This window comes from Diorhabda carinulata, chromosome 7 (assembly GCF_026250575.1).
Source record: "Diorhabda carinulata isolate Delta chromosome 7, icDioCari1.1, whole genome shotgun sequence".
Classification (NCBI taxonomy): domain Eukaryota; kingdom Metazoa; phylum Arthropoda; class Insecta; order Coleoptera; family Chrysomelidae; genus Diorhabda; species Diorhabda carinulata.
The window spans coordinates 7,693,049-7,717,602 of NC_079466.1; the positions used below are offsets into that span (position 1 = coordinate 7,693,049).

The window sequence follows — 24,554 nt, forward strand, 5'->3', positions numbered from 1 at the left end:
GACAAAGAAAGCTGCAGTGCCAGCTTCCTTTGTAAAAATAGCAGCATTGCTGCATTGAACTCAATCAAACTGCTTTTACCCCACTCCAGAATATTTTCAAAATCGGTATTGATGGTGGTCACCTGTTGCTGCCAACGATTTTGGGTGTTAGCCGAGTTTATTGGGCAAGTTAATTTGAACGACGTAACCAGTGTACTATCGTTGGTTAAGCTGAAGATTGGGGTTACAGTTTTATCGAGTAGATCGTTTATGTAGAGGAGAAAGAAAATAGGTGACAAGATGCATCCCTGGGAAATACCAGCGTTGACCTCAAACCTTTCTGAAGTGTATTCATCGATAGCGACACGGATGCATCGGTCTTTGAGGAAGCTACTAAGCCAGTCGATGAGTGAGGATGACAAACCGTACGATCTTAATTTATTCAAAAGGTTGTGATGCCAAACTCTGTCAGAAATCATAGAACTTTTTAAACTGACTATAAATTATATTACATAGTTTCAGAAGAACCTCGGTAAGTTAACTTGCAAATTCTGGAGGAGAGATTTGGAAGTCTACAAATATCGTCGAAGAATATATGCAGCAATCTCTTGCAAAAAAAGCGATAAATTACGAACTAAATTGTTGAAGCCACTAAATAATAATGTTGTCAATGAAAATATATCGAAAACTGCGTTAGTTATATAAATAACTATTTGTTTATTTTTCCCAGCTTCGCTCATTGGTTTAGGTATTTGATATATGAAATAGTAGTAAGTTATAATTTAGATATATTTTCTTTATTACTATTACTATTATTACAATAATTGAAATTTGGAAAAATACGCTAACAAAACTCTTTCGTTCAAATAACTATCTTTTTATGATTATATGATAAACTTAATTTGATACAGGACAAATCATAATAATTGCTTCTCGACTTAGAAATAAGGAAATAATTTTGTGCCATTTTCGGACTGCTATTGAGTACGATATTCTGTGCATCGGATATTGCGGTATATACAAGAGATTTTAATGAGAACTCGACCAGAATTTTTTTCAGGAAGGGGAAAAAATCTATGTGAATTTTTGTTGGGAAGGAGGGCACTAATCAGGACCATATAAATTCTCTGTAAAAGATGTACAGGCGGAGGGGGCTATTAATGAAGAGGTGTCCTCCCTGTTGAGAAGTTAGTTCTTCTAAACGAGTATTAACATGTTACCAAACTGGTCAATAACGTTTTCACACAAATTTAAATAAGTAGGTCTATTGAGATCTAAAACAAGTAATAATATTCCAATAATTTGATTTTTTTAAATGTTAACGTACCCATTTAATTACGTCAGTTATGTTTATAAGATTACATATTAGCACTTATCGAGAGAAAACCGTATTGTATTATCGTGTTGGTTGTTATTAAATACAACAATAAATTTTTCAAGAAACTGAAGTCAGAGACAGGATCATCTCAGACTGATTGACAGACTAAATTCATTCTATGAGAGTGCTATTTATGAGATTTTGTTATTTTATGAACATAAGGTGCTGATCTATAAAAGATACCAAATACAATTGTCTGATAGACTGTTGATTGTTTATTTGTAAATAATTCGATACCACTACTTCAACTCTCATAGACATTGAACTTCGTGTTTTTTGTTATTAACGACACCTGTGGCTTCAAAGTATCTTTTAACTTCCATGTGGACTTCCGAATTCCCAGATATCCTTTTCTTACATATATTATGTATGTAACGAAAAATTATCAAATTCTTTTGTATTGGAGGATCATTTCATTTTGCACGTACTCTACATGTATTTGCCTAATCAAACCGAATAAATCTAATTATACTCTAATATCTTTTGATGTCCATAGCAATGCGGTATAATGGATAAGAGGTTACTTTCCTCAGATCTCTCTAATGACCTGATAATAATTTCTAAGAACACGTAGAACCGTTGATCAGTTAATTTCTCTCACAAGTATGATTTTTCTCATTGTATGAAGAGCATACATCAATTGTATTCTTGTTGGTGTAACGAATCCACCATTATAAAACTATTTTGATATTTCACTCAATTAATGTTGTATTGATATTTTTTGCAGGTGTTATTGGTAATCTGACACGTTTGACAATATTGGATTTATCTAATAATAAACTTCACGATTTAGTAAGCGATGAAGAGTTTTTTAGACTTCCATCAAATATAACACATCTTTATCTAGCTAATAATATGTTAACTGACTTTCCATGGAAATACCTGAAACACGCTGATCAGTTATCGCTAATAGATCTAAGAAAAAATAAATTGGTTAGGTTTGTCCCTGATTTAGTGAAATTGATAGAAAACAACGTTGATGTGTATTTTGAAGGTAAGTTATCAGCTTTAACTTTTATAAACGATAGAATTGATGCCTAATAGTATCGAAGGAGGTTCTTCCTTACCTGTGTATTAATCCATCTTTTTCCTTATTATCAAGAAACATTGGATTCTGCATGCTACTCTTTATCTTCCATAATTAAATTAGAAACAATTAGTATTTCATTATGAAAAATATATTTTATTGAATCTATACGCTTTTACTAATAAAACATTGTTTTTTTGAGAGTAGCTACACTATTTTTTAAATCTATGCCAAAAATTATTTGGTATTATATTAGTATTGCAATAAAAATTTTTTTGGCGTCGTTCAAAAATAAGAATAAAACCATCATGTATATTGAAAACTATATTTTTGACGACAAGGTGAATTATTTTAGGGAGAAAATGTTTATAATCAAAAATTACTTTCAAATATTTAACATTATTTGGTGTCCTTAGAAAGTTCTATCCTTTATTCAAGCTTAAGCTATCTAAATCATTTATTAAGTAGAAATATTATCTTTTAATTTATTTTTCATTTAATAAAATACTCATTTAAAATATCATTAACTCAATTTATTAATAATATTATTCAATTCGTCTATTCCACTAACTACTAGTAAGCAAAGACCAGATCAGTCCACTGTAACCTTTTTACGTTCATAAAAATCTTACCATGCGATTTAGTTTTCTCTTTTATTGTTCTTGACAACTTTTTGTCCTTGACTCCCTTCTTTGCTTGTCCTATATTCATTTTTTTCAAATTCGTATCAATCTGGTGTTTCCATCTTGCTTTTGGTCTTCCCTGGTCCTGTCTACAACTGGTTTTCATACTGTTTTTTTCAGTCTATTTAGTCTACATTCTTTTACGAATTTCACTGTCATAATCCCCTCTTACAAAGATCCATAAAAAATTAAAACTTATTCGTTTTCTCTCATCACATGGTCTCATGCACTTTGTCTATGGGTACCGCATATATTGCTATATTTTTTTGTTTATTCGCCTATAGCCCCAAATTCTCAGCTTTTATCACAATTTCAGCTCTTTTGTTTGCCCTTATAGGCTGGAGTTTATGCCTTCTCGGTTATTTCTTTCCTATTCCTTTCTTACTAGCAGCTTTTATGACTCCCTCTAATGCTATATTAAAAAGGGTTATCGACATTGTATATTCATTTTAACGCTATTATCAAATTTATATTCCTGTTTTCTCAGTAGATTTCTCTATTGTCATGTTTTTTAACTATTTATATTTTTACTATCAAAAGCCTGTTGCATTTGAAAGATTGAAAGATTTATTTCTCTGTAGTTCGTTTATTTAAGCAAATCCCTTCTCTTATGGAACGAGATAATTATTCCTGTTTTCTAAATATTTGGAATTTTTTTTCCACAATTAGCTAATTTTAAAGTAAATTCACTGGGAATAGTCTCAATTTTTTGACTAACCCATGTTAATTTATTTAAGCAGTTTTTATCGGTGGAATATATTTAAACACAATGTTCCTTACTCAATTAATTCATTTATACATTAACACTAAATGCACTAAAGTAATCACTTTCCACTAAATTATGCACTATGACTTATTTCTAAATAGTTATATGATTCTTAACATACTAATTTATTTAAATATACTGTTTAATTGTTCGGGAAAGAATTTCTCGATAACTCGGTTCTGGAATGTAAATAATCAAAAGGGCCTTTTTAAAATATATTCAATACATAACAACATAAATTGCCGACGCTTTCCTCTTTGGAAATCTGTACTCGGCGCGTCCACAAATGTTAAAATCTATTAACAATCGAACAGGACTGGTTTCACAGCCTACGTCAATAAACGAGCTTGTAACATTATATTTCACTTTTTTATGTTCCATGAATTATTTATATCGTGTTTTACAGCATTTTCTTCCTTGGATTAATTACACATCTCTGCTACTGCTACGTATATTGGTATCTTCTTCATCCGCCGTTTTTTCTGTTGCATTTTCAATACTTCACATAGCTTCATTTTTTTTCTTTCCATCCGTAAATTTCTTAATTAATTATCTCTTCAATTACTAATATTCTCATTTTTTTGGCTTTAGTACGCCATTCCAGATTTAGCTTTGCCACGATCAAGAAGTGATCTGTACCCATATTTGCACCTTTGTAAGATTTGATGTATTTTAAGATATTTCTTTCATGTCTTGGTTTTATTTCACGTATCATCCATGTAATTTTGCTTTTTTTGTGTCTTGTGATTAAAACATACATATCATTTCCTGCTGCCAGGTTGTATAATATTTTCATTTGTGGATTCTTGGATTGCTGGATTCTTGCTAGTCACGACCTTTCTCAATCGAAGTTATGAAATTTCCGAGTATAATAAGTGTTCCAGGGTTCCCTTCATAAACTTTCTCTGGAGTATTTTAGAACTCATGTTGTCCTTCCTCGACTTCTCATTCTGTTGAGACATAAATATTTACCAGTGAAATAACAAACATGACTGGTGTTTTAGGCAAGGAATATACAACAAATAAAAGTCATTGAAAAAGTAATTATGCAATCGGGAAAAAGAGACATAAGTTTCAGAAAAATTGTTTGGTTCCGTAGAAATTTATTTATATCTATATATGTATTAAATCGTATAGTACAGTCATATTTTTGTAGGTAACAAATTACACTGCGATTGCTTCTTACGACCTCTATCCAGATATTTTGCAAACAAAATAAACATAAGTGACATTTATAAAACAGTGTTATGCGAAACTCCAGGATTTTTGAAAAATCATACGTTATATAATCTTCCCGAAGAGAGATTGAATTGTCCAATAAATGTAAATACAACAGAGCTAATGAAAAAGTATCCAGGGGAATATGACGTTTTACCGGATTTAAGATTTAGAGAATTATCTCAGTAAGTATATGATTATAGATAATTATCCCGATTTTTCAAAGCGTCATTCATCAATTCCTTGTTTAAATTGTGACAAACAATACATTGGTCGAACTAATAGTTCACTCACCAATCGAATCACCTCTTATAAAAGTGACAGCAAATTATACCCTGATACATATTCACTTGCCGATCAAGTTTTCTATGAACACCATTCTATCTATGATGAATCTGTTAAAGTGTAAACAACAAAAAATAACTTCAAAAAACGCCTGTTTTGAGAAACAACATATATAGTTCAAGAGTATGGATAAGTGTATTAATATAAAAACTGACTCAAATAACCTTAGTGTAATCAAAATCCAATTTAACCTAAGAAAATTCAATTGTAACCATCCAAATTAATCTAATCTTTAATTAGAAGGATTCCAGTTTCAAATAAAAAAGCAAAAAGCAACAAACCCAAATTTATTTCTATTGACATTTCAAGAGTTGAATCTGATTAATAAATTAAATATTTCATAGATATTAGGTTATACCTCAATTAAATAATGTAAGTAATAATTTTGTCAAATCTTTATACGTAGTGTGGTCCATAAGTTCTTAGCCTAGCATAGAAAGAAATGTTATAAAATAAAAAAAACTGTGATTATTTCTCAATATATTCTCTCTTTAGTTGCACACACTGTGCAAAACGTATGACTAAAGCCATTATAAAAATATGCATCTTTAGAGTGAAAATGTTCGTACACCGACTGTTTAATTTTATCATCGCTGTTTAATCTTCCACCCCTCAACTCGGCCATCAATTTTGAGATTAAAAAATAGTCGGACAAGGCCAAATCAGTGCAATATAGTGGGTGCTGGAAAACGAAGCAGTGTGGACAGGAGCATCGTCATGAAGCAAGCGCACACATTTTTTGATAATTTTTTGACACAACTACCTTAGTAAATCAGACTAATATGTCGCCTTAACGATTGTAAGTTAATTCAAAGGATACCCCGCAGTTCCAGCATATTGTAGCCATCACTTTTTTGATTATTTTCGTAACCTTCCCTTTTTTTGGCATAGTGTCATCATCCGATGCAATTGATCGGATTACACTGTCTTGGTCTCTAAAAATCGCTCACAATATTCTACTCGACAGAGCTTTTACAATGCGCTGATAAATGGAAGCACCCACCTTGCACTAATTTATTTCAAATCTTAATGCTCTTGTAGGATCCATAGAAGATTTGTTTTGGAAATGCGGGCTATGCTGCAATATCAAAGCGACTTCAAAGGACCTCCCGCAGCTGGGTCATCTTCTAATGATTTTTGTTCCCAGTGAAGCAATAGCAATTTTTCATTGATAATGGACACAAGTCACCATAAACAGATTTCATTCACTTTTTTTAGTTGTATTATTGTTAATACTTCTTTAGTTAAAAATTTTAGTGCGAAAATAACTTGCCCGAATGGTCGTTCGAGCTTTACTATAATAATCAATGTCAATCTAACACCACTGTTTACCAAGATGAATCTTACGAGGACAGTTAGACTTCTTCTTCTTCTTCTTCTTATTTTAAGACTATGTCTTGTGTTTTCAAAGAGGCAGCTAAAGTTGTGACTCCGAGGACCAGCTTTCATACCAGCGCTTTGGTGGTCTTCCAGGCGGTCTACTTGTATTGGGTCTCTCTTCCTTTGCGATTTTCGCCAGTCGATCGTCGTCCATTGTATTGACATGATCTCTCCATGCTCTTCTTCTAGTTCTGGCCCATCTCACTATATCCGGAATGTCACACATTCTTTTAATTTCATTGTTCCTTATTCTGTCTCTTAGTGTTTTCCTTGTGATTGACCGTAATGTCTTCATCTCGGTCGTTCTAAGAATCCGCTTAGTAGTTGCAATCTCCGCCCTCGTTTCTATGGCGTATGTCATTACTGGCCTGACACAAGTTTTATATATCCGTGTTTTGCTTTCGATACTTAAAAATTTATTCCTCCAGAGTTAGACAAAATTATTAAAATATTATTGGCCTTTAGTGTGTGTGCAAAAATTTTGAATTTATATGATCGCTTAAAATAAAATAAAAAGATTCCGTTACATGTTATTCTGGTATTTCTGACAAAAGTGATTTACAAATTTATGTTGAAAGTTACTATATTATCACTTTTCCTTTACATGAATACAAAGTTTTGAATTTATCTGATAGTTTGAAGTAGGTAAAATTAACCCCTTATGTAAATTTTGTTACATACTATCTTGATGAAATTAGCAAGATTAATTTATGGAATTATTGTATTGACTCTGATTCTCAATTAGTGTGAAAAATTTGAATTAATCCGAACTTTTGTAGCACTTTGAAAATCGAGTTCCAAACTTCGTTACATAAATCCATCATTCAAGTGAAACTAACGAAAATGAATATAGAGCATGTTAAATACTTACCTTTTTGAATATTTCTTCATTTATCAATAACTATTGATTATACTTTTTAGCAAAAAGGGAATTTTCAAATTAAAATGGCGGGTAATGAAGCAGTCGGATATAGCTGACACCGAAATATTCGTGAGGGATATTACAAACACACAGAGTATAATTTTTAAAACCACTGTACCCTATTTTAAAAGGTTATTTGAATTGGATGCAAATACAAAGTTCGCTAGAAGAGTGAAAGATGGAAAAGGATATCAAATATGCTTGTTGGCCAAAGATAGTAAAAATATTGTGAAGAATTTTTATGAACAACAATGCAAGGATTTGTCAATGACGTTTTCAGGAGCAGTACCTATGTACAAAGTCTCGTTCCTATCGATTTATTTAATATTCGTTTATCATATTGTTATGTTTATTGTATAACTTATTAAAATTGTATTGTGATGTTCTTATTTATTTAAACAGTTTTTGGTCACAAGTCGGTGGCCATCTTAGAAATTGTCTCTATAAAAACACAGAAGGGTTAAAGCTACAATATATTCACAATATTAATATATTCACCATCGGTATCTTGGAGAATCACCTTTAACATGTTTCTGATGAGACTCACCAATTGAACTGGTTGCTCACTATCTTATCATACCCAGTTTATTCAGGTTGTACTCCAGCACATGGTATCGGAAGCTTTGAAGCACTTGCCACAGATCGTGTCAGGTGGATCGATCTTGAAATTAGTTTCTGGTTACCTACCTTGAAGAAGTACCACAAATCGACTCTGAGTCTCAGTGTTTTGCCGGGGGCCCAAACTTCTTCCGGGAGGCGATTGCCAAATCTCATGCGGTCTTGATTCTGACGGGGGAGGTTGTACGCCAGTGAATAATCTTCTGGGAGAGTGAACAACTGTCCCGCCATCGTTTTGGTGGTCGTCCAACAGGTCTTCTTCCGTGTGGGATGTTGTTACGTACGATTTTTGCTATTCTATGTGTGGTCATTCTGTTGACATGCTGGTTCCATTCTCTTCTTCTTTTTCTAGCCCATCTGACAATATCGTTTGTTTCGCATGTTATAGTTCTTAGCGTTTTCATTTCTGTTGTTCTTAGTATCCTCTTTGTTACCGACGTTTCTGCTCTTGTTTCTGCCCCGTGTCATAATTGGTCGCACACATGTTTTGTAGATTCTGGATTTGCATGGTATACTGAGGTGTTTATTTCTCCAAATTGGTTGCTTAAGATGTCCCGATACTGTAGCTACTTTGTCACCTCACTTCATCTTCAAGGAATCCTGTGCTTGTTATTTTGCATCGTAAGTATTCGAAATACATGATTTGGTCTATAGTGGTGTTGTCTATTGTTAACTTGCAGCGCAGAGGTTCCTTAGCTATGGTCATGCATTTTTTCTTGCTTGTTGAAATTTCCATATTCAAATTTTCTGCGCGTTTGCTAAAGGCGTGTAACATTCTTTGTAGGTCGTCTTCTGATTCTGCAAAGAGTACGGCGACATCGGCATAGCATAAGATGTTAATTTTGTAGGTTCCCATGTGGTATCCTAGTCTCAAGTTTTTTACGGTCTCTACCAGTTGGTCCATAGCAGTATTAAATAGTAGAGGGCTAAGGCTGTTACCTTGGCAGGTGCCCGACGTTGTTCCGAAATGCTGTGTTAGGGTGTGGTTTGTTCGTATTTGCGTTGTTGTATTAGTGTTCAGATCTTTTATAAGTTATATATTTTTTGAGTACCTCTTTGTTTTCCAATATCTTAATTACATCCTTCAGTTGTACTCTGTCGAAGTCCTTCGTTAAGTCCATGAAACAGAGATATGCAGGAGTGTTATATTTAAGAGAATTTTGAATTGTTGCATCAATCGTGGACCGATTTTTTCGAAAGCCTAGTTGTTCTTCGCTGATTGGCATTATTGTCGTTATGTCCTCGGCAAGAATCTTTGTAAGCAGTTTCAAAGAGGTGCTTAATAAGGTTATCCCGCGATAGTTGGCAAGATTAGTTTTGTCTTCTTTTTTAAATATAGGCACTGTTACGCTTCTTTTCCATTCTTCTGGTATTTTTCCGTGTTGAATTATGATGTTAAACAGTTTTGTGTACTCTTCTTTCATGAGCTTCTCCGCCGTATTTGATCATCTTATTTGTTATCTTATCTTCATTTGGAGTTTTTCTATTTTTAAGTTTATTTATTGCCGCAGCTACTTGCTCTTTCGTTATTGTTACCGGTTCGTTTATACCTCCATACGCACTCATTAATTTTTCGAACGCAGGATCTGACTCTTCTTGGATCTCTTGGTCATAATCTTCTTCGAAGAATTGTTTTTGGTGGATACTTTAGATTTCAAATTTCTTTTCTCCTCATCAGGATTTGTAACCATACTTTATCCTCCTTTCTAAAACAGGCTTCTGTGGCTTCCGGATCGTATCATTTTTTATTGTGTTGCTAACACATGATCACATAATATTTTACCGCTAGATCTTCTCCATGCCGAGAGCCAGATTTCATGCGAAATTTCAGGATTTTCGCATCTGTTTCACTTGTAGACTCATAGTTCGATAAGCCAATGTAAATAGGGATAGATACTCGATTTAATCTTTCTGATGACTTGAAAGTATTTTGGATAGGTATCTTCCAATGGCCCTGCTCATTTTCTCGATTGTGGATGTAATGCGGTGGACTTCTTCTTCATTTCCAGCTGGTCACAGATTTATGGGAATACATGGCTCTCGACATTTCTTCCTTGATCGCCATGGACTTCCAAGGGCACATCGGCTGATGAATTTTTTCACCAATACATCCGTGGCAGTTATGGCCTCTTGATTCGAAATCGCGTAGGTTTCCACCCACTTTGTGCAGAATATATTTCTACTAAGCTATGTTCACCACCACTTTCTGTCATCGGAAATAGTCTAGCGAGATCTAAAGTAGGCTTCCAACGTTATACTGTTTCATGGGTCCTTTACTCTTGCATTGTGGTCCATTATTCGTGGTACAAGTCATACTCAAGAGTTTTCTTCACTCCCGGATGACATCCTGATAGACTGTTGGGAAACTTCTTCTGTACCTTGGCTACTCTTTTCGAAATAACTACTGTCTTCTCTTCTGGAAACTGTCATCGTTTCCAAAGATTCTTTTCACTCTTCATATTTCCTCTCAAGAAGGTCGCGGATTTTCTTTCTTCCATTGCCGAATCATCTTTAGACGCCCGATATTCTCTGATCTTGGTGGGTGACCATTCTTCATATGAATTCAATAGTCTTTAGAAAATTTAAGATACCACAATTTTCAGTTCATTAATTTCCTATGCGGAACACTTAGTTATTTAACTATAACTGGGACTATACATAACAGTGTACTTTTGTATTTCTTTGCCACATTCCCACAATGATATTGGAAAATTCAAAATTACTTTGTTTAAATTGATTAACTGATTAGTTGACGTGATTTTCGAGTTCTTTTGTTTTTGATATCAAAACTCGTCCAATTTAAGGTTAGGTTAGGTTAGGATGTTGATTTCTAAGATTTGGGAAAAACAAATTCTAAATGAATTATAGATTGATATTTCATGAAAATCTCAGTGTTATTATAATAGAAAAACTTTGATCATTCTAATCGGACTACAACTCACAAAAGTGAGCAAATTACACCCTTCATTAAAACAAAGATGAATTCCCAAGTTGGGTTGAAACGTCAAGATTATTATCTATTGAAAAAAGTAATCATAAATGAAAGAGACCTTAAATCAAGAAGATTTATTAGTGAAAGTATATAAAAACAGGACTAAGAATTAATAAATTGAACAAACTTTCAGAACCCATGAAAATGAACGATGATATCAGATTTCACTCCATTCCTCACAGTAAAATTTGATACTATCCACAAATCGCCTTATTACAGTTTATAAAATTTCTTTAATTAGAAACTATTATAAAAAGTTGTCGTTGGTCTTTCTTCCACGGCACTGATGAAATCAAGAGTTTATTTTGTCCATCCTACGCTGAACACATCTCTGATTAAATTACATGATTCAACATGTAAACCTTTAAACAGAATTAACTTAACAATTGACAAGGCAACTTTATTACTCGATTTATTTCTCTACTTATGTAAACGATTTATTTCTCGACTTATGTTTTGGTATGTAATAGTTTAATTAGTCCTTTCTAAGAAATGAACTATACAAGATGAGTTGAAATTTATGATTATATGTTCTCTAAAATCTACATAGGAAAGTTTATTGTAAAATGGTGTGCCAATTTGCCTAGATTTGTACTGGGTTACTTCCTCTATTTCAAGTACTTGTAAAGTAAAACCATTGATAATACTTTAGCTTGGAAATCAATACAAACATTTTTCAAGCAAGTTAAGGACTAAAGTGATGACTCGCATTTTAGAGTATTTTACGCAAAAACAAAAACTTATACGAGGCAATTAATCTCAAGCTAGACGAAACTTGAGTTTTAAGAAAAAGAAAAGACGCAAAACAATTAATACCTGGCAAAAACATGAGAGATTTAACAGTTGAACATCTCAAAATTATATCTTAGACTCTGCAAGGATTGAAGTAGAGTATTGAAGGATTATCTTCCGTAGATGTTTTACAGTATTGCTCTTGGTTGGACCTAAAAAATTTTGGTTCTATATTAAAATTCGAAATATTTTTCAAAGTGTTTCCATACTATTTAAAATTGAAAGAAGTTGACTGTTGATGAAGCTGCGATAGTTTGCACAACAAGAAATCAACTTCATAGTGGAAGAGTCCACCGAGAATTACGGATACAGACGCTGTGACGAAGAAGGTGATTTGGACCTAACTGAAGAAGCAGAAAAATTACTGACATTCACTGATCATAAAACATCTTTGAAAAGTACTTCATCCGTTCTATCATCCTGCATATTGGATATAAATTTGTTTCTACATTGTACCAAAGTCACAAGTGAAGGAATTTAAATACTAAACTTTAGGCCTGGATGTTATATATTCAGTCTATATTTTTATAATAGAGATTATTTATTTGATGATTTGCACTAAAACAGATTAATAAATGGAATAGCTTTAGCAAGTGAATTAATTTAGCGCTAGGGAAGTGAAGTATCGGATCGAATCGATTTAGTTTTGCCTCTATTCTAGTACAACAATATTGTAAGCTATGAATATTTAGGATTTAACCCGTTAATTCCTGAGAACGCCCTGGACGATTTTTTTCAAATGTTTTCTTATTTTCACGTTTATTTGCCCTCCAATAGAATACTTTTATAGCAATTTGGTTGAAAAAATCTTTCGGAGAAAGTAACCTTTAAGTATGTCACATGTGGGTGGGTAACTCCTTGATGCAGGGTGCGAAATCGAGTACAGCTAGTCAGTTTTCCATTGAAATTTATTTATTTATTTTTTAGAAAGAACTCATTAACTAAAACAAAAAATCAAAACTTATTTTTTCGAATGGAATATATGTGAACAATGAATGTTCGTTTATGGCATTGTGCACAACGACGATGCTCTTCGCAGTTTTCGAGGACATGGAGAAATTCGTCTGGAGTACCACTCATTGATGAAGAGGGAGCATAGATATCGCACGCTTTATTTTAGGGGGCACTCCGAATTTGTACAGCCAGTCCTGCACAACTGCTCGTCGGAATTCACAGTATGAGAGTTTGGGGTGGCCTTCCACTTGGCGTTTCAAAATCCATGCATTTTGGCAAGCGCCGTCAATGTCGAATGTAAAAAGCTTGGACCACCATTTCTTGCCCTTCAACGTGATTCGTAGTGAATCCAAATTCTGGTCAAATCGGTCGACACCTCCCATATATGTGTTGTACTTTATTGTTATGTTCGGACATGACACGCTCACTTTAATCTTTTTATTGTCAATTTTGCCGATTCTCTCTACTTTTGTGAAAGGGTTTAGCCCATGGCAATTGGAAATCATGGTGACAATATTATTGTCGTTCCATTTTGTGAGGATAATGTCTTGAATATTTCTGTATTGCACCACGTCCTTTCTTCGACAAAGATTTTGACTCCTCCAAGGGGCATTTCAAAGTTCTGTTCTCAAGAATTGTCCCTGTCCCTCCAATGTTTCTTTTCGCCAATTCCTCTACCAATTTTACTCCACTAAAGAATCTGTCAAAGTACACATTGTACGGCCCAAATTCTTCTGCAAGTCGTGAAGTTAGCTCCAGTACAATGGCCCCAGCCAGGCCAAACTGGCAAAGGACAAAGGAGCATTGGCGGATCCTTCGTAAGGTGTGAAGGTCACTAAATATCCCGATGGCGTGGCGAGGGACCAAAGCTTGTATGCAAATTTTGTGGGTTTACCATGAATGTGCTGCTTTGAGGAGTGCTTACCATATTATCGGACCATTGTTTCATCAATTGAAAGGTGTGATGTCCCAATGGCATTGAAGCCTTCTCTGAAGCTGGAGTCCAAGAAATTCAAGTAGTCCCTCACCTTGGAAAACTTGTCGTTTGGTCGCAAATTCGCATTATTAGCCAAATGTAAATACTTCGAAATTTCAAAAAATTTAAACGGATTGGGCAACAAGGGCATTGTAAGTGTCTGACTGGGTTTCCCAAAACATGCGCATATAGGTAGGCGATAGGTATCCAGTGAGCAGCAAAATACCTACAAACACTTTGATTTCGTCATCAGTAACTTTCAATTCGTGATTTTGGGTCAGAGCATATAGATTACTTTGGGTTTTTATGAGAGCAATGACATCCGAAGAAAACAACTGCTCAAACCATTCCATACACGATCTCATTGGATGAGGACTATTGTTGTACCTTTCCTTAGCGACTCCGTTCCCTGCTCTTCTGGAAAACACCGATTCATCTTTAACCCATTTATATTTCACGACAAGAAAAAAGATTAGTATTATTTTTCTTAACCCTGAAATTTCTTTGTCATTTTATCTACTATACTAATTATTTCAAAATAATTCATTGTTACTTTGATGTGAAAGAAATACAGTGTGTATGTGTTTTCCAGGGTTAAGGTATCCTGAAAATACAGTGATTTCTTATTTTAATGAATATCCATATGACAGACGGGGTGAAATTTCTATATTTTATAGATACCAAAATAGCGTAAAAAAATTAAAACTGATGATTCCAAACAGCTCCAGTTTGGGTCCGAATACAACACTGACAGTAGAAATTAATTTTAACTAACAATCCTTAGAGGAAAGGGAATAATTTTTTTGGAGGCCCTTATCGGGGGACTTATTATTTTATTTATTACAACCGTGATAGAATAAAGTAGCCTATTTTATACTCAGGCTATTGTCAGATTTAGCCATTGCAATGAAAGTAATCTCCTCTTCTTCTACGTTGGCAATTGTATATGGAAAAAAATGTTATAATGTTAAAATGGCTCTAAATTTTTTTACTATATATCCCAAATATTTTTGTTGTCAGGTTATTATATCACGTCACTTTCTCTATATGATACAATGGTTTGAATCCATTTATTTTGATCAATCCAAAAATTGATTGATTGATTTGTTTCTACCATCACCTTTTCATAATATGTCTAAAATTGCTTTCCGCAAAGGGTTCTTTCCAAGTTTTGGTATAGAAAGAGATCGGAGGGTGTCAGATCGAAGAAATATAGCGGATGAGGCAATAAATATGTTAGAAAATCAGCATCATCTTGGCCAGTAATTGATTTCATTTTTTTTTAATAATTCATAAATATGTAGTCCTACAAGACTGTAGCCATCAACTAATTGGCCTAAAACGTTTTTTTGCTTTATTAGGAACATGTTTTTCGGATGAAATTCTCCACTCTACTGGTGTAATATTACAAAATAGTCCTCTTTTGATTATCCTTGGGTGAGAGGAATGCTCAATAAAAATTGTTACATTATAAAATACTTAGGTATTGCTGCAAAACTTTGTTCGACCAAATAAAATATAGATCGTGATTCACGTACGATTTTCACATAAACGTGTATATACATCTCAAAAAGACGTATAACGTAACAACACGTTATATCAAAAGTTCCAAAAAACTATGAGCAGAATCGGTATAATATACAGAAGTTTTCATTTGAAAAATCATGTTTGGTTTATAGCGGAGTTATGCAACATTTTGTATAGTTCAAGATAATTTTAAGGAGTTATACAACACTTTGTATAGTTCGAAATAATTTCAAAATATAGTTACGAGCTCGTCCATGAGAGGAGCCGTGAAGCCGGTCCTATCCGGTTATGATGGAAGAGTCTAAAGTTTGGCGAATATGCCACTTCTAAAAAAGGCTGTTTACGTGTTATTGTCACAGCGCGGATTATTTTGTATTGTTTTTTAACCAATTCCTTTTTTATTAATTTGTTTGATTGTTCTCGTCCTAGAATTATTCCAGAACTTCTTCTGACTCTAAATACTAGTTTGTTTATAGGCTGAAGTCTGTACGGATAAAAGTAGTAATAAGTAACTGGTAAATTTAAATAAATTGTATGAATAAGTGAAGTCTAGTGTAAATTGAATAAGTAAGTAAGAGTGTATAAACTCATCCACCGTTAGAAATAGTTTGAAGAAAAGAAAACGTTACAATATGGGCATTTTTTATTATCCATACATTTTCAAATGGTTTAATGTGGAGAAATAAAAGACCAAATCCTATTACACACCTTCACTTTTGTGTAAGTAGAATTACAGTAGGGCCTTGGTAATTCGGATTCCTGCTTGTTCGGTGATCGTTGTAATTCGGCCGGGCAATGGGCTGCGCGGGGAAGGCGGGCGGTTGTAGGTGCGAACTCCTATAAGCCAATGCGTCGTCAGTTTTTTGTTTATCGCATTTCGTGTAGTACATATGATATTAATTTTGCGCTCTCATAATATCATGGCGCCGCCATGTAAACATTCAACTTTAAACATTAACAGACAAATTGTGGATTATAGAAATGTTAGATAAAGGTGAGAGCTACTCTGTCATTGCTGGGTATAGTCAGGTCTACTGTTGGTGGCATAAAGAAAAACAAAGACAAAATCCTGATGTTTGCTACCCTAACAGAACGTGGTTTTAAAAGATGCTTTGTTTACGTGGTTTTTGCAACAAAGGCGATTGCTCATTTTTTTCATTGCCAGATTACAAATTCCAATATCAGGTTTAATGCAAATAATGGATGGAAGGATGGTTAGAAAAAAACGCCACGGAATGAGACGTTTAAAAATAGCTGGTGAAAAAATGTCAAATGATGAAGCCGCTATCGGACCATTCCAACTACTAGAGTTACAGAAAGTTATTAGATAAAAAAATTTAACAACGGAAGAGGTTTATAATACTGACGAATTTGATTTATACTGACGATTATTGCCAGATCATACTTCAGCTTCCGGCAATGAGCAGTCGGCTTTCGGAAGGAAAATGATGAAGTTGAGGGTGACATTCATATCTTGTGCAAGTGCGGCTGGAACCCATAAATTTCAATTTCTTGTTGTACATTTAAATCAATACTTCTTCCCGTTTGTTATCCTGCACAAAAAAATGCTTACGTAACGAAGGACTTGTTTCTTGAGTGGTTTAAAACGGAATTCGTTCTCTCGGATAATTTGTCTGTTGGATAATTGTCCTGAGTATTCATCAGCAGATGAACTTGTCTCTGAAGACGGAAAATTTTTGCAATGGTCCTGCCAACTAATACCACGGCGTCTATACAATCAATGGATTACATCGTTATACAAAATGTGGAGTTAAATTACCACAAATCACTTTTGATTGACTGTCTTATGATCTGAGAATTTCATGAAGACATTAAAATCGATAACATTAAAGGACACAGTTTTTCTTTTCGCTAATTGCTGAGCCAATATTAAGGCATCGTTAATTAACAAATCATGAAGGAATTTGCACCCTGGATTTCTTAGTCATAATGACGAACAAGAAGATGATGTGCCTTTAGCACAGATTTGTAATAGGTTGAGGGGCTCCATTGATCCTCAAATAAGTGAGACAGAAGCTCAAGAATGGGCTGCTGGTGGTTGTGCCGAAATTAGGTTACAAAGATATCAAGTGTTAACTGTTGAGGATATATGTGAGCAAAATAAGGACAATAATGTTGAAGTCCTTTACTCCAGAAAAGTGTGGTAATTTAGAGGCAGTAGGATCTTTAAATATTGCTTTTAAATGGGCTGAAGATAACGAATTTGATAGTCACGAAGTTAAGCTTCCCTGTCGACTTAGAGACCGGGCTTTTGGAATGAAGTTCGAAAATGAGACGAGTATTACAGACTTTTTCAAGAAAAAATAAATGTTGTTTTATTTTAACTCACTGTTTTTCTCACATGTTTGTAATTTTGAACATGTATATTTTTTTCTTTATACTTTAATGTGAAAAATTGATTAAAGAAACTTATGTTAAACATGTATTTATCATTAAATATGGCGTACTATAATCCGGAAAGGGTCTTGTTTTTGCCTCTCCGGATTACCGAAGCCCTAGTGTACATCATATTTTTTCTCAATATCACTTCTCGAGATTTGAGAACGGCAAGAAAAAAATAGATGTGAAACTCTAATAACCGATATTTATACCAAATTTACGGTTTATATAACAAACAGGGTATATTTTTTTCCGATGTGTCTCATCCCACATGAGATTAATCTTTCTACATAGCATTGTTTCCTAATCATCTGTTATCTAATTAGTTCAACTAAATTATGTGACATTTTTATATAAAAAATCCTAGCGCAATTCAACACAATAGAATTTATCGACCTCACAAAATAAGTTCAGTTATGTAATTAGATACTCTTAGATGTAGAGATTGTATGGAAGCAGTAAACTATGGGTAAAAATGAAACATTCAATATTCACAATAGATAATTAATGTCACAAATAGGCAATAAGGAAGTTTACGATTCTGTGGACATACAGTGGGATATGAATTGAAAGTCTTTAACAAAAAATTTTTTTTGGTTTGTTAAAATGAATATTTTCTAATTGTCTACAACTATAACTCAATAGAGTTTTTAGTAATAGTAAATAAAGTATGCGGGGAATAGCAGGTAACTTTGTCTAAAATGGGTGAGTACATACTTTTTGCTACATTTATAGCTAAATCACTGAAATAAGTGTTCTACTTCAGTCCATTATTATAATAGAAATAAATTTCCGTTTGTATGTGTCTGAGGCTCATTATATAAAGTTAGGGATGGTAGAACATACGCTCTTCACTACAACTCAAGGCTTAAGTGATTTGAATTTCAGAGAGGAGACCATGATGTCAAGAATGAATTGACTATGAAGGCCGTTCCTATTTAGTTGCCTCTGTTGCATATAAAATTAAGTCTCAAGAAGCAATTCGTGAAGTCTCTTTGTCAATACTCTGAAGCTTTTGAATACCCGAAGAGTCAGAGAGGTCAGAATCTAAAGTGAATGCTGATATTTTCGTCTGTCCACAAATAAGGAAAATAATGACCAGTGAAGAATTTCAAAAGCTATTGAAAGCCTACGAAAAAGCTTGTCGTGACTGCAAATTTTGAAGAGCGCGTTCATAAAATTTGCTTATTTAAAGTTCATGGGTTGCAGAATGTCCCTAAAGTACACATATGTTACATGAACACTTAGATCATTTCAATGTTGACAAAGGGAATATTCATAAGAGCAGGGACAATACTTTTACTAAGATATGTTGAAATTTGAGCATCGTTATCAATATAATGGAATAATGCCTACTTACTATAACATTGAACATAATTGCATATAATATAAGAGAATTAAACTAAACCCTACGAATAATTTCATTGATGAAAAATATTTTTTCTTATTGTTATTCTTATTGTTCAGGTCGCTTTTCTATGAAAGTCGGTGTTAAATAATAGAGTATTCCAGAGTCTTGAACCCTAACCCGTTTTTTGTTTCTGTTCATTGACTAACATCATTATACTAGCACTATTATTGCCCCCTCTTTTCAGATAATACGCAGTTAAGAGATAAATCACTTTCCTCGTGTTGTTAATTTCAGTATGTTTCACGTTCTTTGACTACAAAAACTGATAACTTCTCATTACTCCGCTTTGGAATAAAGTGATACCTGAACTGATAGGATTCTGCTGTTGTATGTGGACGACAAATATAACGATCGTGATTAAATTGGAAGTTTTAAATCGGAAACTGTGAGTAATTATTAGCTATCATAGTAATATCAACAATATACATTCTAACTTCAACATTCCAGATTGTAAGGAATAAAAGTGTAGGAAAGAGATTCATCAAAATAATCTAATTCATCAGTGTTCCAGACCCATAATCGTTTTACTTATTTTTGTGACTGTTTTACAAATAGGACATATCATTAACAAAAGGTTATCATTTAAAACATTTACTTATAATTCACAGAAAAATCAAAAATAATTTGACACTCTAAAAGCAACACCAAAAATAAAGAATATTATGTTTGGAATGTAACAGATAGAAGAACTGTGTTAAGCTTCAAACCTAGAATAATCAATGATTTATTGTGTATTACTACTTCTTATTTGAATGACCACATAGTTGTTACTAGCATTTTATCTGGTGATTGTCTTAAGTGTGTAATGGACCTTAAAATATTTCACGGTTTGTGGTTAGAAATCATTTTATCTCGTGATAAGCTTCAACTCGTTAAAGTTTTATGATATTTATTAAAAAGGAAATAATGTTTTGCCCTAGTTATATATATATATATATTTAGACTTATTATTATATTTTGTACCCATAACCGGAAATTAAAACACGTTTTTCTTTTAAGAGTAGCTGTTTAACAAAACTTGTCACAATTTCATAGATATTATTTGCGATGATTGTGGAAGGTTTTGGATTTTTATATTGCATCAACCACATAATTTTATTGTTCAATTTGCACGCAATTGGTAGTTCATTAGTTTCCCTATATACTGATCTTCTTATAATAGCTTTTTAGCAATAGTGCTGGAGCTTTAGAATATAATAATAATAATAGAATAAAAGAATTTTTTTGGCTGTATTAACTTTATTTTGTAATATATCCTTCTGCCACAGCAGTGGATTTCCAACCTCCAAGTCGTTTAATAGCTGAAAAATCTGCACCGCTGTCTGAAAGAGCCGAGGGAGAAGAATGCAGGAAACAATGTCCCGTATATAGATGCGGCTGCTGCAATTTTAAAGAAGCGGCTTCTTCGAAAAAGTATTTACACTAATTGGCTGCGTAAAAAATATACCATTTTTATAGAAAAGTATGTTATTCGCATGCTATGGTAAATATCCTGTTTGTGTGTATTTTATATGCTTCAACTAGATATTTTGACCCTAAATCTTTTCAACTATTGAAATTTCAACTTTTATCTTTGTTACAAAAAACAGATTGTCAGAAGCATCAGAAATAAATGATTGTATATGTTCTTTGTCGAGAACTTTCGACTTCTTATATATTGTTGTTTTTTCCTCTTGATAACCACTATTAATCCATTAAATTTGTTTATGCTGTTATTTTTTAAATTCAGTGTCGATTTAAGCATTGAGTATTTTGGTCATAAACTAGCAATTAGGCTATTCATTAAATAATACTTTACTTGTTTCTTATTGCACCAAGATATAAATACAGCATACGTTTTTTTTATACGGACTTCTGATTTTTTCGTTAATAAACTTTTCTCCTGTGCTTGATTTAAATTGATTTTGGGACTAATAAATGTTGTCAAGAATAGCCTAGGAAATAAAGAACTTTTTAATAGACTAAGACATGCAGAAAAAACAGATTAATAATTTGTACGGAATGTGAATTTAGTGGAGTAACAAACGTTTATCTATAATTATCATCACCACACCAAACTTTTAGTGGCATCAAGTGTAAGTTGGTATTTCTGGAACCGTTGGTTATATTCATACTGAATACAGTGTTTACACGTTTCGATAACCAAGTTATCGTCTTCAGAGACTGAAGGAAAACTGATAAACGCGTGTCAGACAGTGTAATTGTGAATGTTGGTGTAGTGATGATGTAAACAGTGTATTCGATTTTGATTTCGAATTTGATGATTTTATTTTTCTAAAATAATGGAAATTGCGCTAAAGGGGTAAAACGGAGACCACACTACTCGTGAAAGATATAGCTGAAAGTATCTCTAAATAAAATCCTGAAAATTGAATATATTTACTAAGCTTAGGAGCCATTTTCTTGGTGAAGTGAACGAATTCTTTGCCAGCTATATTATGAATGGTTTCTTATTGGGAACGTGGCAATGAAATACCAAAGTGAACTAACTTTAATATATTTTCTGAGCTTTCGAATACTCATGTATTCATTATCTGGTCAAATAAAATATAAGAAATATATATAAATGTGTAACAATATTGTAAGTAAAAGTTTATTACTGTTATACATTTATTTACGCAAGAAACCGCTGACACTGACAATTTGCTTATTTATATTGATCTATAGATCACCTTTATCATGAATATCAAAATAAAGATAAAATCAACTTAGAACTTTGTTCTAATAAGAAAAATTGATTTTTCCTTGGTCCCTAAATCTCAAATATATAGTAGTAATCAATTAAATTATTTGTAGTTTTAATAGAATTTACAAAATAGAGCTATAAATTTTACTTAAATTATATAAATCTTTTTTATCATTTATAGCTTTTTCGTTCTTATGAATGTGAACCATTTCTAAAAATTTACTTTTACGTGTATTAGATTCCGTTTCAAGAATTTTTAATCTTAATAATTGAATTTGTTTTTTTGATATTTTATGGTTCTTTAATGAAGTTCAATTTTTTTATCGTATTAATGACCTCTTACTCTATTTTCTAAGTACTGAGATGTTTGCCCTATATAGACAACGTCACAATTAGTACAAGGCACTTGATATATAATATTACTTCTTTTGTTTTTTGGTGTTTTTTTTTAGTGAAATATTTGGATAATGTATCTCCTTCATGACTTATACTAATATCATATTTATTGAAATAATTCGATAATTCTGGGAAAGTCCTTGTACATATGGTAATGAAAAATGTTTTATGTTTTGATGTTTCGTTTCTGTTTTGTTTTTAAATTGATTGTAGTATCTGTTTCTCCTTTTCCTGAATATGTTATTTATCATTTTTTCCGGATAATTATTTTCTTTCAATGCAGTTTTTGCTTTTTGCAAAGCAGCTAAGCATCTAAATTCAGGATCTGATAGTTGGAAGTTACATTATGTTCAAATAGAGACGTTGCCTAATTCAGAGAATATAAATTTTGTATAGATTCACTATCGGTGATGGAAATAACTTCATCATCGTTTAAAATCATATTTGAAGGTGAATTGACAATAGTTTTCTATTCTAATCGTGACACAAACAAAAGATTCGATGTATGCATATTCGAAATGTGGTATTTATATTTCAATACTATATAAAATGCACACAAACAATGAAATCAATATTTGTATGATAATCTGGTAGCCTAAGAGCACTGTGATCAAAATTTTGTCTACCTAATGTATAAAAACTTAGATTCAGGTATTTTTGTATTGTTATACAAGTCAAATTTTATCTTATCATTTGAACACAAAAATACTACTCCGTGCTAAATTTTAAATAAGTTTTGTCTCCAACTATCTGAAAACTGAACATGAAATGTCTTTTTATAAGATGTGATCTAAACGAACACTTGATCAAGACTAATACGCTGTTATATCTCACTATAAGCTGATCATACTTTAGGCTTCACTCTACCCTCCAAGGGATTACTTTTATACTTCCATGATATATGACATCAATAATACAAATATTTTTTAAAATGTTCACTGGACCTGTTGTTTTTATTATCGGTTTATGTTGACTGTTACTTACGTCAGAGTACAGATCAATTTTATCCACTGTATATTTGTTATGCTGATAGGTTATTACAAAATATTATTTAAAAATTCAAATAAATCTCATTAAATTTATGTTAGTCGGCATCATAGCAACGTTATGTATGTAAATAAAAACTCTTAGGTGAATAAAATTATTTCTTGGAATTCAATATATACCGTTCTTCCATATTATAAGTTTTATATTTTTTCAAATTAGCAATAACGAAAGCGCTAATAAATTCATAGGTCGCGTAATGATTTTAACTAACAAAGATTTGTATTTTCGTACTTAAAGATAGATAGATAATAAAAAAGTTAATCAAAGAATATTTTTATATTTACCGGTAAAAGTTTACTTGGTAACGGTTTTTCCTTTATTAAGCAATTATGGATACGAAATTTTATATACAAACATAAATGTAATTTTATATTCATTGGGCTACACACACAGACACAGACATACATATATATATATATATATATATATATATATATATATATGATGGGCCGAAAAAAACGAAAACGAATTTTTCTTTTTTACAATGCTATACAGCGGAAAACTTGTCTTTGGGATAGGTAAATAAAAAGCAAGTTTAAAAAAAATATTTAATCCTCAGCTAGCGCATTGTCCTCAAAATTTCGATTTTTTTCGAAAATCAAATCATTTTGCAACTTTTTTCACAATACTTAGTCAACGATATGTTAAACTACTATAGTGAAAATCATTTATCAAAAGTGATGAAATTAACAAAAAAAAATTAAAACCGTTAAAATCTTCCACATTGGGATAGCGCAAGCGACTCAAATATCAATAAATTTTTGCATTTCATAAGCGTGGCATTACAAGTTAAGCGCGTCATGAATGAAACAATAACTTCTCTTTTCCTCCCTCCCATCTCCCTCAATGTATAGTGGATGCGTTCGCCTTAGCACGTGACCTCTCTGACACGTGTGAGTTTGTATTTAGACGCACATTCGTATAGTGGCTTCGATGCTTTATTTGGGAGTGCTGTGTTTTGTGCTATTTTTTACCGTAGTAATCTAAGTTACTCGAAGTATATCGCAAACCCACTCATACCAATCGTTTCCTTAACGCTCAATCCCATCAGCATCCG

At 32.7% G+C, this 24,554-nt stretch overlaps 1 protein-coding gene and 1 long non-coding RNA gene across 2 annotated transcripts in view; both read left to right on the forward strand.

Moving 5' to 3' along the window:
• Positions 1-8,079, forward strand: part of LOC130896693 (protein artichoke) — a 40,175-nt gene extending 32,096 nt beyond the window's left edge. The window contains exons 12-14 of the mRNA XM_057804955.1: positions 2,085-2,351; positions 4,990-5,236; positions 7,698-8,079. Coding sequence (XP_057660938.1) covers positions 2,085-2,351; positions 4,990-5,236; positions 7,698-8,058 — 875 coding nt within the window. The 3' untranslated portion in view covers positions 8,059-8,079. The remainder of the gene's footprint in view (positions 1-2,084; positions 2,352-4,989; positions 5,237-7,697) is intronic.
• Positions 8,080-19,577: 11,498 nt separating this feature from the next.
• LOC130896694 (uncharacterized) lies at positions 19,578-23,613 on the forward strand. The gene is made up of 2 exons (XR_009059606.1): positions 19,578-19,753; positions 20,637-23,613. It is a non-coding gene; the product is annotated as an uncharacterized LOC130896694 (long non-coding RNA).
• The last annotated feature ends 941 nt before the right edge of the window (positions 23,614-24,554 follow it).